This window comes from Gymnoscopelus microlampas (assembly GCF_963454915.1).
Source record: "Gymnoscopelus microlampas genome assembly, chromosome: 11".
Lineage (NCBI taxonomy): Eukaryota > Metazoa > Chordata > Actinopteri > Myctophiformes > Myctophidae > Gymnoscopelus > Gymnoscopelus microlampas.
This window is the reverse complement of record NC_139948.1, coordinates 24,113,825-24,129,859: the sequence shown is the minus strand read 5'-3', so window position 1 is coordinate 24,129,859 and position 16,035 is coordinate 24,113,825. Positions and strand designations below refer to the sequence as shown.

The 16,035-nt window shown below is 42.6% G+C and overlaps 1 protein-coding gene across 1 annotated transcript in view; it reads right to left on the bottom strand.

Moving 5' to 3' along the window:
- atf7ip2 (activating transcription factor 7 interacting protein 2) overlaps window positions 1-16,035 on the bottom strand; it is a 37,637-nt gene that overhangs the window by 18,728 nt on the left and 2,874 nt on the right. Inside the window, exons 4-13 of the mRNA XM_084071319.1 lie at window positions 14,748-14,843; window positions 13,000-13,046; window positions 12,419-12,462; window positions 12,236-12,288; window positions 10,523-10,574; window positions 10,265-10,374; window positions 9,585-9,734; window positions 8,659-8,843; window positions 7,575-7,701; window positions 4,914-4,959 (exon numbers count right to left, since the gene is read on the bottom strand). Coding sequence (XP_083927445.1) covers window positions 4,914-4,959; window positions 7,575-7,701; window positions 8,659-8,843; window positions 9,585-9,734; window positions 10,265-10,374; window positions 10,523-10,574; window positions 12,236-12,288; window positions 12,419-12,462; window positions 13,000-13,046; window positions 14,748-14,843 — 910 coding nt within the window. The remainder of the gene's footprint in view (window positions 1-4,913; window positions 4,960-7,574; window positions 7,702-8,658; window positions 8,844-9,584; window positions 9,735-10,264; window positions 10,375-10,522; window positions 10,575-12,235; window positions 12,289-12,418; window positions 12,463-12,999; window positions 13,047-14,747; window positions 14,844-16,035) is intronic.

The window sequence follows — 16,035 nt, the reverse complement described above, 5'->3', positions numbered from 1 at the left end:
TGTGTGTGTGTGTGTGTGTGTGCGTGCGTGCGTGTGTGTGTGTGTGTGTGTGTGTGTGTGTGCGTGTGTGAGAGAGAAAGTGTGTACTTGTGCATGTTAGTCATGCCTTGTAGGGTAAATAAAACATGTTCAGCACGTATTTCATTTGCTATATCACCAAGGTGACTGACAACGCATCCCTGTGCACAAATCTAAGTTCCGGTCGTGTTTGCATCGATCTTACTTGTGTTCACTGGCTGTTGCTGGTCAGAAGTAGTAGATTTAATACTCTGCTTCAGCAGCTAAACACCGGCCTCACAACCGCAGAGGAGCTGCACTCCTACATGGTGGACAGGGACAGCTGGACAGCTGGAGACCACTTGGGTAGTGGTGACACCACTACAATGTATTTCACATTCACACACCAAGGGCGGAGGAAACCATGCAAGGCACCAACATGCTCAGCACAAACAGTTTGAGGTTCAGTGTCTTGCTCAAGGACACTTCAACACAGCCAGGAGGAGCCAGGGGTCAAACTGGAAACCAGATTCCAAGACGGCTGCTCTGCCTCCTCAGCCACTGCCACCCCTGGTCTGATGTCACACACAAGAAGCCATTGCCTAACAACAGCAGCAGTGGAGAATTCAAGATTGCTGACTTTGGATTGGCACGCCTCTTCACCTCCCACGTTGCCCCAACTCCGCAGGTAGACACAATGGTCTCCTGAGGTCCTGCTCAGTTCTGTTTACGTCCTCAGTTGACGTGTGGAGTGCTGGCTGCACTGCATCCTCGCTGAGCTCTTCCTCTTGAGACCATTGTTTCGAGGACACCCAGAGGCTCAGCAGGTGACTGGCTTGCCAAGTGCAGAGGATTGGCCCACGAAGAGCCCAATCCCCTACTCTCCTATAACTGGGGACAGTGCTCAGCTGCTGCCCAACCTTAGCCAAGAAGGGAATGACCTTCTATCTCAATGTCTGGCACTTAAATCAACAAATCGCATCTCGGCCACGAGAGCCCTGGAACCTCCTTTCCCTAACGAGAGCCCTGGATAACCAACACCACAACAGGAACCCTATAGCGCCCCTATGATTGGGTGAACATTCAGCGGGAGTGGCCAATCTGAAAGCTCACAACGTGTCGCAATTAATGCACCACATGTGAGGCCTGGTAGATCGACTATTTTTGACGAACAGATTTGGAGTAGAGGGGAAAGGGAGCAGACCCTAAAAAGGTAGGGAAGTCAAGTTACTGTATGTTAATGACAGCTGGTGGAAAATGCTTTTAGTAAAATGTTTGTCTTGGTGAAAATAAAAAACAACTTAATACTTCCTAAGGTTAATATGAGCATCAAAACTATATTTTAAATATATTTTTTGCACATGCATTCCATAAATTCCATAGGACTAGACCACACATGGGCAAATGACATCATCAACTGCGACAGGCATTGCCCCTATTGAGTGAAAGATGAACTATTTCTGAAATAAATAAAATATTTAAGGTGTTTTTAATTGTACATTTTAGTTATAGAGGACAATTATAATGTATTTATTAAGGCATATTTGGCTTATTAGCCAGGGATCCTTTTAATGGGTTATGGCACCTTTAAAGAGAGACACACTGAGACACGGTGGACTGACAGAGCGGCCTGCCCTGCACAGGAGAGGAGCGGAAGCAAGTACTGCGGTCTGGCTGGAGGGAGGGCGGTTACTACGGGACACCCTGGTCAGTGGAGGGCCAGCGGTAGCCGCTGCCCACAGAAATGCTACAGTATGCAGCCAGCGGGGCGGCCCCATGTCCGAGTGCCCAGTGGCCAGCCAGGCCGCAGGTAAGGACAGCGGAGGTCGCAGGGCAGAATGCCGACCAGAGGCCACGCTGGGTGTGCCCCTCCTCATGTAGCCTACCATTTAAAACTTTTAGTTAGTTTGGAGTGTTAGTTAGGTTATTTTATTGTTTTTTTTGTGATTGATTTATGGAATTTTAGTGGCCACTGTACCAGGTCTTTTTTATTATTAAGATATTTCCCTTGTTAAACTTGTTTTAGCCGCTGTTTTCAGTCCTTGTTTGCCCCAGTGTTTGCTCTTACTAAGTTTTAATGAACCTGTGCAGCTTTATTTTTTTTGTATATAATTGGGAACCTTACCCCTATGCTTTGGAACGCCCTCCCTGAGGTTCTGAGATCTACTGAAAACACACCTTTAGTGTTTCTCTTAGGACTATCTGCCTTTAATTGGCAACTCTACTGCTGTAAATTGTTTATTCTGTCATAATGTGTTTCATTGTTTATATTTAATATATATATTTAATTATATTTAATAATATTTCATTGTTTGCCGTTTTTAACATGTCTGTAAAGCACTTTGTAACTTTATTTAGAAAGCGCTATACAAATAAAGTCATTATCATTAAAAGATGGCATATATATAGCCTGTTATTTAATTGGATTTTTTATTGCACTCGCACTAGACTCGGCAGTCGGCAGACGGCCCCGCCAGCCAGGCCTCTTCTCGGCTCCTTTGGTTTTAAAGTGTGCAGTGATTGCAGTTTTTTAACCAACAAAGACCCCACACACACATTTTTGCCTAGTAAAACTGTAATACGTTTTTTTTATAATGCCTGCTTTGTGTCAATGACCCAGCCTTCTTCCCCTCCAACGTCCCCCCAGTATGGAGAATACATTTAAAAAAAATATATATATTATTTTAGTCCTTTCCTATCATTTTCACTGGAGGCCGTAGCCAGGTGGCAGACGCAACCAGGTGCAGTAGTGGCTCAAAAACCTCCCACAATTACGAGTGCCTAAATCAGTCAATGCTCTGAAAGGACTGTGCTGGGACTGGGGCTGGGAGTAGATAACATTTGGTGACTACTTAATCCAACTGCAATGGATTATAGTTATACATTCTAAAAAGGAGCAGACCTAGGATGAAAGTAGGGATGCCAAGTTACTGCTGGCTAATAGTGCTGCCATGTGCACCTTGAGTAAACAAGGTTTGTTTCACCAATGTGCTGCTCTGTGGCTTTGTGTCAAACTATATTGTGATACTTTTGTTACGTTTATTTTATCATTATTATGGTGTGATGCTTGTTATACGGCACTTAAGGTCACCTGCACCTTTGGTTGTATTGGCCATTTGTTCATAATTTATTTTCTAAAAATTGCCCATCATGTGTTCTTAGTTTTGTTCATTTAAGAGATGTTTCTTAACAGTTGCTTTTCATGTTTGCAATTGTGCAAGTCTCTTGAAATGCTCCAAATATATATGTCAAGCTACATTGTGATATTTTGTTATAATTAGCACCTAAATCAGTCAATGAATGCTCTAAAAGAAGTGGTTCTCCCACTGATCCCACTGCTGCCGCCAATCTACAGCTGCCACCGACATGCTCCGCTGCCCCAGGCGTCCATGTCCACTGGGGCTGGGTGATCTCTGGTGGTTGAGAATTTGGAGCTTCTACTCGTGCCTCTCCTCATGCCTCCTCTGGAACTGAATGAAGTTCCCAAACAGCCTGGCCCGGTGTGGCACCCTCTTCCTCTGAGCGAGTGGCGTGCTGCTGCTGCCGTTGGTTCTTTGGAGGCATTCTGGAAGGTCTTTTTTTTTCTTCCGACGTCCAGAAATGCAATTTGTGGTGTTTTTATTCACCTCCAAAGATCACCAACAATCCCATGCAGGAAAACATTAACACTTTTTAGTTAGTGCTCTAACAGGGGGTAATGTCTGCATTCCGACATCTCACTACTCCGACTAGTGGCTGCGCGTGCAGTTAGGGGTTAGGGTTAGGTATAGGGTTAGTGAACGTCGGAAAGGCGACATGTCGGAAAGGCGACATGTAACCCTCTAACAGGCTACTCCCAAACCAAGGTTGCGCAGCAATCTCTCCTGCATGTTCTCAGCTGTCAGCACAACACAAAATAAGAGCAAAGGTTCCCTCTAAAAACCTTCCTCCCTCCCTATTTGTAGCAGGTGGATCCTACCAAGACAATGAATGGTAATAGTAAATCCCCTCCTCCACAGTACTTGGCTACATGATTGCCAGCACTGCAGAGGAGAGACAGGTGGGCAACAATACATTCCACTTCATCACACAGTGTCAATACATAAACAAACATGTTTAAAAACCATTGGAGTCCTTTTAGAAGCAGCTCGAACAATTAAAGTATTTTTTTAAATTGAGGTTCAAAAAATCATGACTGACGTTTCGATGCTACTGCATCTTCCTCAAAGTCATCTGAGATCTTTATTGGATTCCTTGACCCAGAAAACATTTAAATTTCTAGGTTGTCTAGTGCAATTTATGTATTTTTTGGGGGGGGTTTTCTTCCCCCCCCTACGCACCGGGGAGGGGGGGGGGGGGAGAGGCAGGCCAAGGTCACTTTACAACTCCGGCATGCTCATAATATTTTTACACAGGACACTACACTAGACGTAACACTAAAGATTACACAAAATGTCTTGACATCAACAATCTAGGAGAAAGAACTAGGGCACCTTAGAGCTCTAGACTGTTCCTCTCCTCTAGCTGGGCAAATGCTGTTAGTGTATGAATCACAATGTGCATATACATTGTTTATACATTAACTTTGTTACTATTACCCTAATGTCATTTGCTCTTGTTTAGCTTTTTCTTTTCATTACTTTGATTATCTATGCTGCTGCAATACCTGAAGGAAGCCAGACAAACATAACCTGTACTCTTGTGTATCTGCACACAAGATTTAACAATAAAGAAAAGCCTTGATTCAACATTGAGACAGTTATGCCTGTACAGGCCACTTGTGCAACTGAATGGGTGTGAAGCAACGCAATGCTCAGAAGGAGCACTCAGACAAATACACACAAGCGCACCCTCTGTCCAGAAATATGCAATTTACATTCAAAAGCACATCAAATCAACTAATAACTTACAGTACCAAAAACATAAAAGGTACATACTACCACAGAACGTTGGCAGCCAACTGGCCTTCGTCAGTGCGACACACTGAAATTGCATAAAATGGAGAATTACTGTTACTTTATGTTCAACTGAAACAAATCACAGAGCTGTTTCAGGTGAGATTCTCAACCCATTGATTTGGTGTTGAGGGATGATGACACTATGGGCTGAAGATTGGACCAATGAAGCCATTTCACAACTATATTAAGAAATATTATGTCTGTCAAAAATACAGCATCTTGTTCCTGACTTTGGAAAAGCTGCCCTTTTACTGCTACTTACTTTAAGCTTTTCTTTTGACAGTTACTAAAGCAGAGTTCAACTGGGAAAAGGCCACAAGAGTTACATTTGTATCAAGCTTTTCTGTGACATGTCTTTCCTGTTACATTTGCTGCTTATTAATCTGACGTATCTGCTTCAAGAGCCGTGATACATGCTCATGCATGTTTTGTCATTTGACACTTTAGTTTATAACACATTTGACTGAACTTTTGCATTCCATTGACTATTGACTGACTCTGGAAGATAATAGTTGTGACCTAAATGTACTGTAAGCTAAACCAGGCAGACAAGAGCTTTTCTTATCTGGACAATTATTGTAATGTGTTAATCAAATGTTAAAAGCCTGCCATTGATGTACAATTTGTTACCAAATGTATTTACAAGTCACACACTTGATGTAGTTTGTCTGACATGGATTAAACATAACCCAGGACTGATATTAAAAGAAGGTAGCAATATCAATGTCTGAAAAGCTTTCTTTCACTTCAACCCCCACCTAATGACATCTTAAATGACTTGTTTATTAGCTAAACCCATCATGGACGTGCTTGTTGTTTGTCAACCCCCCCTTCAACCATTCTGCCTATTATTTGCAAGACTAATTCTAGCTGTCAAATTGTCTAAAAAGCTGATAGATATGCATGAGAAGTAGTTAAGATTGGACTCATATCCTACATGTGCACACCCAGGGTACCTGTAATTGTGTGTATGTAGTTTAATGTGTATATTTCAAGAGTTTATCATTTGTAATGTATGGTGCTTGGCATACTAGAATTATAGATAACCTTAGCCTTTACAGCATTGTAATTTGATTTTAGTGAACTCTTAAGGCCAGTCCACACCAATGCAACTCCTTGCAACTACTTGCAACCATTATCCCCAATGGCAGTTGCAAGGAGTTGCATTGGACTGGCCTTGAAACTGTTTTGTTGCAAGAAGTTACGACTAGTTGCATTGGTGCGGTCAGGCCTTTAGGCCTGCGCAAAACACAGTGGCCCTCATTTATCAACGCAGCATATAAACCGGCGTATATTTTTCCATATATTTGGCCGTACACCAACGTCGAAGTCACATTTATCAACGAATCCTACACAGCCAATCCGAGCTGACATTTGGTCCCAGCCTTTATAAATCTCACGTCTGAAAACGAGCGGCATTTAAATAACACGCCCTTAAATATTCACAAAACGCCCGACTTCACGACATGAAGAACCAGAATACGACCCAAAAAAAGCATGTTTCCCCCGCTCGCCCCGCCTCGCCAGTCGCCACACACGCACACGCCTCTTTCTCTCTCTCGTACACACACACACACAACTTTGTCTTTCCGTAGCGTAGCGGTACATGAGACTCGGGCGGAATGCAGTGATTCCGTGCCGCCACGTTAATATTGGAGCGTCGGGTTTATATCCTTAACCCAGCCAGGTTGTGTAGCCTACATAACTCTCTATGACATAACTCCATAACATAGGACAAGCTACTGTAAGTTTGTAGACCTCACTGTCCATGAAAAGGTGGCCGGGAGTCCCGACCGCAGGACTCCCGGCGCAAAAGCGCTCGTATATTTTTGAAAATAGCAGATCTACAAGCTCACAACGCGCCGCGATGCAACGCTGGCTTGTGAGCTTGTAGATCTGCTATTTTCAATACAGACAGATCTACAATCTTATCTGAATGACTGTTAAAGCAGTTTGTTTAAATTACTTTATAAAATGTTATATTTTCACAGGGATTATTTATTAGTGTAGATATACAGATTTATGAGTGGATTATGTGTCCAGATGCCTCTCAGACAGTCAAACAATGCTGCTCCGCAGGTCTAGAATGGAATAAACGGGTGCAGCCAACGTCAACAACTGGTCCCGACCAGACGTGAGATTTCAGCGTACCGTAGGATGAAGCCCACGTCAGGATATATTGATAAATACCAAAAGGTGCGGTGATCTCGCCGTACGCCCATTATTTGGGCTGCACCGCGTTGATAAATGAGGGCCAGAATGCCTTTTAGACCTGCATCCTACTGTTAGAAAGAGAAGCCCAGGAGAAGCACAACTGGAGGGAGGGCAGAGGAGCAGAAAGGATAAAACTTTATTTCAGATAAATGAGCTGGTGTTGACAAAGTACAAAATCGAACAATCCATTACACAATTAAAGCAATATTACATTGGGTAAAAATCGAGATTAGAAGAGAAAGCGAGAAACAATGGTAGGAACAGAGGGGGTTGCAAAGGAATGTATAAAGATAGATCTAAACACATATATATATATAGAGAGAGAGATGTACATATTATTTAGGGAGCCGGAGGTGTTGCGGTTGCAACTTTGCTGTAGCTTCCATAGCGTCCAAAAGTGTCTTTACCGACCACAGTGAAACCCACCTTGTATTCAGGCCTATACTTGTTAACCAAGACACACATGGGCAGCTCTCTGGCTTTCACCTCGCCCAGGGATTTCCAGGGACCGAAGGCACCACTACCCTTCGCATCCTCTACTGTCATGTAGACACTGCAGAGGAGAGAGAAGAAAACGTTAAGATAGATGATGGAGGGGAGAAGGAAGGAGAGCGAGGACAAGGGAGGTAAAGATGGAGGACGGAAAAAGTAATGGAGGAAGGTAAAGAAGACAGTAAAGGCCAATACATGCTCCTTCAGATGTAAAAAGAACAAAACGTCAGGTTCGGACAGGCTTTCCAAACTAGTTCGGGCAGTTAGGACATCTGGGGGTGAACGAGTTCTGAGAAAAAAATCTGAATTTTGTTTTTCCAGGTGAATGCAATGTGAATGTGCAACTCAAAACATGGTTAGAATGTTTTCATCATCCCCAGGTGAATGCAGATGGTTGTTAAAAGGCTGTGCTGGTTCCATCTCGTGGCCATAAGAGGAAGCAGCAACCTCCCTGTGCCCACAGCACTTCATGACCTATCCACTAGAAGTATATCCCAAATCAAGTCCCAATTTGAACAATAGAATAGGTTCTGAGAATTGAAAGGAGACCTAATGTAAATTCTAATAAGCTTATAGATTATTATCACTAAATTAATAAACCCCAAAATAGCAGTGTAGGCCTACAATTACATTGAATTTACCAGCTGTAGGCTGGTATGTCAAACTCAAGATTGAAAGAACTGAAGTGATTATTAACATACCAGACCGGAACAGGTTGACAGAAATGGCCTGATCTTTTAAGTTGAATCGGGTCATTATGTTTTATAAACCGTTATGTCTGTCCCAGTTAAACTACTTTTTTCCACTCTTTTTTTCACAATCAGAAGGTGCAAGTGCGAGCAGAGCGCAGTGGTTCGATGTCACTTCTCCATAGCATAGCTAATACTTACTCTCACTAAAAAGGAAACAAAATGCCTTTCTTATTCTTTCAAAGTTAGAACCTTGGTTTCACAGGTAGGTAGCCTTCAAAGAGATCCCTAAAGACAGGACAACTATTGCGTCTGTGCCATTGTCATACCTGTAGAGGTCCATTGGGGGAGCTGATGGGTCCTTCTCCATGTTCCAGAGCACAGAGAGGCCAGGGGGATGCTTGATTCTGGCCAGCTGTATGGTCGGCGCCTGGGGTATGTTGAAGGAGGCTGCCTCCGCATTCAATACCAATGGAAACGGTGTTGGAGGGAAAGGAGGGTAGTTGCCATCATCCTTGGAAAATAGAAAGCCAAGAAAGCATGAGACACAGCACAGGGTAAGAAATATAAATCAGAGATACTAGCAATTTGCATGGATGATATTGTGTGTGTGACGCTGCATCACTGATGATACAAAATGTCATCAGGAATTCACTGTCATTGGTTATCTCTGCCAGGCTAGTGCCAGAGATCTTGTGGTTGCTCCTGCCTGTGTGTTTCCTTCTGTCCGTGGCTAATCTTGCCATGTACTACACTGAGCAGTGTCAACTTTCTTGTACTGCCAGTAGTAGACCAGAGAACTAAGTTCCGGAATATTTTCTGTTCCACACAGTGCAACGCACTGTACAACATGCTTGCATGCGGACCATACACAGACAGAGGGAGAGAGATACACAGAGAAACAGCAAACCTAAGACGCTGGCATGCGTGTATGCGCACTGGACATAGACTGAGATAAGCGAGACGGAGAGACATGCAGTTTGACGTTCCTGTGTCAGACAGTGCAAGTACGCTTATAGAGGCGTGCATCCTGGCAGAGATTTGCGCCCCTTTCTAGTTTGTGGTGTGTAGTACCTATCCTGACTCAGTAGCCTTGGGAGTTGTAATCAGCAGTCAGCACTGAGGTCATTTACGGTATTTGCGTGTTGTTTTATGTGGAAGTGTGCGTGAGTATGTGTGAGTGTGTGTGAGTGTGAGTGTGAGTGTGAGTGTGTGTGTGTGTGTGTGTGTGTGTGTGTGTGTGTGTGAATAGTACCATCTGTGATTCTGTGTCTTCGGGGGTGCAAACAGAATGTTGCTGCACTTGAGTCCTGAGAGATTTGCGATCCTCGTCCTCAACCTGCATCTTCTCATGGTTTGGTGAATGCCCCGGAGACAGGTTTTCTTTCTTTATCCAATCCTGCATCTAAAAACAAACCAAAGAATGGATGGAGAGGTAGGCAACTCTTGTGGCTTAATTTATACTTAAGGGGTGGGAGAAAGTGTTGTGTTACATGACGCTCATCAGTGACACTTTATATTTTATAGTATTGCACAAAATTAGGCTTAATGTTAAAGACAAAAAGGAAGCAAGATCTGATATAAGAACCATGGGCAACAACTTACAGGCGAAACCGCTCTTGGTTTGCTAGTTATCTAGCCTATAAAGATTTCAATACGTTCTTTTTTATCCATTATTCAGGTTTGCTTTCAGCCTACCTAGTGGTATTAACAGCTGACTGAAGTTGACAATGGGCCGTCTCCAAGCAACAGATTGTTGACATGGTCTATAACTTGATACACAGTACAGTATATCCTATGCATATATAAAGGTGTTACTAGCGACAGTAACAAGCCAATTTCCCCTCAGGAATCAATACAATTTTATTTTCCCTGCACATTTTGGAGGCTAATGGACAAAACATGTCATTTCTGTGTTTATCAAGTGCCACTTACTGAACTGGGTCCTACTTTGCTCTGCAGAGAATGGGGAGTATCAGAAAGGGTGGAATGTCGTGTAGGTGAGAGAGGCTCTTCCTTCATTTTCCGTATGATGGTCTTCATGGCTTTGGTAAACAGGAGAGAGGAAAACAAGAATAGATAATTATTTGTAAATTATTCAAAACAGTGATTGTAAGGGATCTAATAGCCATAACTGGCCATAAGTGCAACATGCAATCAGTTGGCAGTGTAGAATATACAAAGACCCCTTACCTTCAGTATCTACTTGCAACTGCATTGCTTGCCCTGATAGTTTTGTGATGTCCTGGGGAGAGTAGCAAAACTAAGGATGAGGATTCATTCATGGAGAGTTCTTCACAACTCTGGTGCTGTGATGCACAGTACTGCTAGTTTTCAATGTAAATACTTCAGACCTGATGCACAAGGTCAATTCCTTTGTTTCAATCATCTATCCCATAGCCTCAAATTCCATGGGTGCTTTGGGCGGCTCATATACGCCTGCCAAATTTACTTTCACTTCATCACAATATCCACCCAGCAGCACAGTCTCGCATACGTGGTGTGGCCCACGTTGGTAAACAATTGTGATTGGAATACGTTATATGTGCGCAATTGAAATCGAAGTCAAATCACACGCTAAGGAAGAGAGCCAGGCAGAAATTCTAGTCTTGATGAAGAGTACTTTTTAAGCTATAGTGTACTTTCTGAAAGGCGACCAGGGAGAGCAATTGAGAACTGTTGACACTGACAGAGATCATCATCAAACTAGTTAAACTCAAACTGACCGTCCCTGTCACCACCTGCAGTAATCGCAGCATCTTAAAGCTTATCTGTGGTCCACAATGGGACAAGCAAGACTGAACTATGTTGCTGTACTGAACTGTGACAAGAAGGATTCAGGAAATACTGTATGAACCTGCATGTAATCACAGGTGAAAAAGTGCACTGTGCCAGACTCCCAGGAGGCATGTGCTATCCACACCAAACACCAACTCAGGGTCCCCACACATTTTTAGCAATGAATTTCCAAAACTTTTCCAAAACTTTTCCAGAATATTTAGCCCAATTTCCAGGCCTATATAACAATCATTCAGCGCAATAATGTGTCTCTTACTCCTATGTACAATGCCCAAAGATAGGCAGTGTAGCAAAATAATAAATAAAAAACAATAAAAAGTGTTTGGGGGTGGGGCACAGCCGCGAAACCTCGCTCAAATAGAGCCTGCGAGCGAAAATAGGAGGGGTGGACGACGTCGTTGCACGGTTCGTTGTCGCTTGCGGTAGGTCAGGACGGTCTCATTCAAAAACATGTATTTTAATGAGATTTCATCGCCCGCTCGCGTCGCGTCACGTCGCATCGCTGGCAGTGCGGATGGGGTGTTACACAGCCTGTTCGGCGAAAAACTACTTATGTTACATATTTCGTGTAATGTTATACATGTTTATGAAAATGTTTTGTATTAAAAAAAATCAATAGCCAAAAACAATGCATAGCCAAATATTTTTCCAGGACCCTTGATAAATTCCAGGACCTTTGATGAAGTTTGATCAATTCCAAACCTTTTCCAGTACTGGATTATTTCTTTTTTAATTTCAAAATATTTCCAGGAATTTCATGACCGTGGGGACCCTGCCAACTATTCATTTTAATGTTCTAAAAAATTACGACAACATCAATGTCAATGCCCATATAATTATCATTAGTTATCTTGCTTGGTGTGGATGGCCCAACACCTTCCTTGGAAAGAAATAATGTCAGCCGTGAGTTCAAAACAAATATATGTTTTTTATATTTAGTAACTTAAAATTGGCACCTAAGATCTATCCAATCACATTACATGATTATCTTATTGTAAACAGAAATAACCCTCCCAAATAATAATTTAAAGGTTAAATGAATTCTATGGGCCAATTTTTTAAAAGAGTGACCAAAGACTGAATGTATGAATGATTGATTGAGTTTACCATTTTTTTAAAGATCTCCCCTTTGTCATCTATGCTCTTTCCGTGTTTCTTGTCTGAAAGAAATAAGCCATAAGATATACTGTTCACTGACAAGAAATGTGGTAAATCAGAAATATACTGTATTCCTAACAATGCTTGTGTGCACAAATAAAATACACATACCGACCCAAATAGGGCCCTTACCAAGTAACTCCATGTTCATGGTCTCATTGTCTGGGTCTGACCTGCTGATGAAAATATCACACTGCGTTAAAATGAAGGCGTTTACATTACAGCAGTGTTGTGCAACCTTTATCTGACAGCTGACATTAACCACTTGAACCCCAGCATCAATATTCTGGGGGGAACATTAGCCAAAAATAGCAGATCTAGAAGCTCACAACGTGTCGCAACGTGACACGTTGTGAGCTTGTAGGTCAGCTATTTTTGCAAAGAGATTTGGTGTAGAGGGGAAAAAGAGTGGACCAAGTACAGAGACAACTCAGGTCCAGTTTACTAAGTCTAGAGCTGTGGTAGGCAATAGGTGGCCTGTGGGCCAGAACTGGACCGCCAGCAATAAAAACTGGACCAGTAAATAATTTACAATATACTGTATGACTGTCCCACATAGGCTATAATGTCCAGATCTAGAATCTACCCCCACTTGAAGAATACTTTTATCCATGTTGAGAGAAAACATTTTCTCACAACCTACAGTCATTTTCAGGATTCATTAGTTGACCTTACATAATACGTCTCTCACAAAGAACTGAGAATAAACATACCTGCAGTTGCCCAACTTGACTGCCACTGCAGGAGATGGCAACTGACTCTGTAAGAAAGGACAAGTCTGCTTACAACCTGTTTGGGTTTTAATTCAATTCTATGGCCTCTAGTTTGAGGGCGATAAACGTTTATTTATGTTTATCTGCAATTGAGGGGGTTTGCAGGTGCTGAAGGACTAAAAAGGTGAGCCTAATGAAAACCCACAAATCCACCAATTAGTTTTACTAGACCATACCCGTAGGGGAATATGAGCACCCGAAGTGTGCAGTTTGGCTTATGCGCTGAGAACAGACAGTTTATCAGGGATCGAAAGTGAGTTTGTACAGTGTAGTCAGTCGTGTGTACACACACACGGGTGCACATCCCGTCGTGGAGGCACAGAACACACACCCGTGCATATAACAGGCGGAGCCGTCGGCTGTCGCGAGCGCGCACAAACACACACACACACACACCACGGTACATCCTCCCGTCGCGAACACACACACGGGCGTCGCGCAAAAGCACGGAGAATGGCGTAGGCATGTTACGTTTCTGTACATCTACAGAAACGTTCATATTTCAAATATAAAGTGCTTATCCCATGGCCACGGATGTTATATTTATGTACGGGTTCTCAAAAGTACCCGTATCATCCGTATTGTTCAATAAAAAGCATTTTAATCTGATCAGTGGCCATTTTCTCCATATGCGTTCAACTAAGTGACCCTATCGGTTGGTAGGTGTATTGCACTCTGATACATTATAACTCAATGAGAAAATGGCCACCAATCGGATTAAAATGCTTTTTATTGAACAACACAGAATATACGGGTACTTTTGAGAGTCCCGTGCATAATTTTAACATCCGTGGCCAAACTGGCCATAGCATAAGCAATTTATATTTGAAATCTGAACGTTTATATAGATGTACGGACCGTAAATGGAGAAAGTGCAAACACCAGGTTGAAGTTGATCCATGACTGTAACAGGAGTTTTCATGTACCGCAGGGTAAGACTACAGTAGCAGTTAATAAATAGACGAACAAATTAATGAATATACTTTAACGTGCGGAATTCGAAACAGACAGCGCTGTTTACGATTACGGTGATTAGTATCATTGACACCACCTGGGCGAGTGAGTCGTGTAATACTTTCCGAACGTTAAGCTGTGTTCAACAACACAGGCACAGCCATAGCCTTCCAGTTTAAGCGCAGATTTCAGCTTGGGAAAAGAACCCTCCAGTTGTGGGTAAGTGGAATCTGTTGCTGGTTCATAGTCACCATTGCGTTATCGTGGTATTCATGTTCTTGCTATTATGTTGCAAATGATTGTGTGTGTGTGTGTGTGTGTGTGTGTGTGTGCGGGCGAAATAACATTGACAGCTATGGCAGGTGACGAAAGTTTGCCAGACCTGTGCCAGGCTAACAACGGTTGCTAAACTGGCATTGGACAATCGCTTTTGGGGTGGGGTTTAGCGAAGGGTCCATTATAGTAGGATTTTATTTTATTTTATTTTTTTATTTTGCCGGACACTAGCTGGTCATTTGTTAGTGCCCACCCTCAAACTAGAGGTCTACATGTTTGCCCTGAATCCATCTTGTCTCAGTAAAATGTGTAAAAAGTGAGTGAGTGTGTAGGGTGTGTACAGATTTTGTTTTCATTATTGTGAAAGTTCATCTACAGATCTATGTATGGTGCATATTTTGCTCCACAGTCACACCAATGCATTGTTGTTGCCAACATATGATGTGCACGTGACCAACCTTGTCCTGTTTGTTGGCTTGAGCGCTGCTGATTCCCAGCTTCCTAATATATGCAAAAGCTGCTTCCCCCCTCCTCTTGACCTTCTTAATGTGGTCCTAACAACAGGAAGGATAGAGGGGAAGGGAAGGAGAGAAAGAAGAACACAAAGAAAAGTTAGACAATAGTCATAGAATCAATTTACTTCATAGAATTTAATTTAATGATTTAAAACAGTGCTCCCCAACCTTTTCCGGAACAGGGCCGACTTGAAAATCTTGAAAGCGTTCACGGACCCTCCCATCTCAACACAGTACTCTACTAGCCAATCAGTGCTTTCTCTGAACATGTTTATTTTAACAATCAATCAAGTCGAATCGGATTTTGATAAACACATAGTGCACATCAATCGTGTTCAGGGTCGGGTCCATCAATTGAACAAACATTATAGTATACTTTACGTTCCCATTCATCCCATGTATCACAATAAAACACTTTAAGGTTTTTAAGAAAGAATACCATGACCATTTTTTACCGTAACTTTTTTTACATTGTCATTAAAATCCTACGGTAGATGCTCGGGTGGTGCAGTGGTTAAGTCCACCACCACAGAGGTTTTGGGTTAAAATCCACCGTGGCGCATTCGGCTTTGTCGGGCATCTATCTATGCAAACGCAATTGGCCCTTGTTCTGGTGCGGGAAGCCGTGCGGGTAGGGTGATATTGGTCATTGCATGTGCTCCTATGGGCTGGGGCGGCACCTGCCAGCGGGGAGTGTTGGGCGGGAGGAGTAGGACAAAGGCTCTATGTCCTCATCTATGGGGGCTCCTCACTGGCAGGTGAGTCAGTAGCATACAACAGCAGTGACGATGCAGAAATGTGTGTGGGGAGGAATCAATTGGCATAACGACTAAATCGTGGAGAAAAAGGGGGTAAAAAACAATAATTGGCTACTCTAAATTTAGAAAAAAATAAATCTGTGTTTTGCCAATGGTTTGGTGGCCTATTTTCAATACCCCCATGGCCCATGAGTGGGCCCCCAGTCCACATGTTGGGAATCGCTAATATAAACATAATTTACTTATCAAAAAAAGGAATAAAAAAAAATCCAAAAGGGTAGCACATCCAAAAATTTCAATTAAATGGAGGACAAATTACTCACATTTCCACTTTTTTTATTGGCACACATTTGTCCTCCATTTAATTGAAATTTTTGGATGTGCTACCCTTTTGGATTTTTTTTTAATTCCTTTTTTTGATATGTATAATGGACTTTGGGTCTGGCACTCCACTGAGAACCCATTGTTGATGC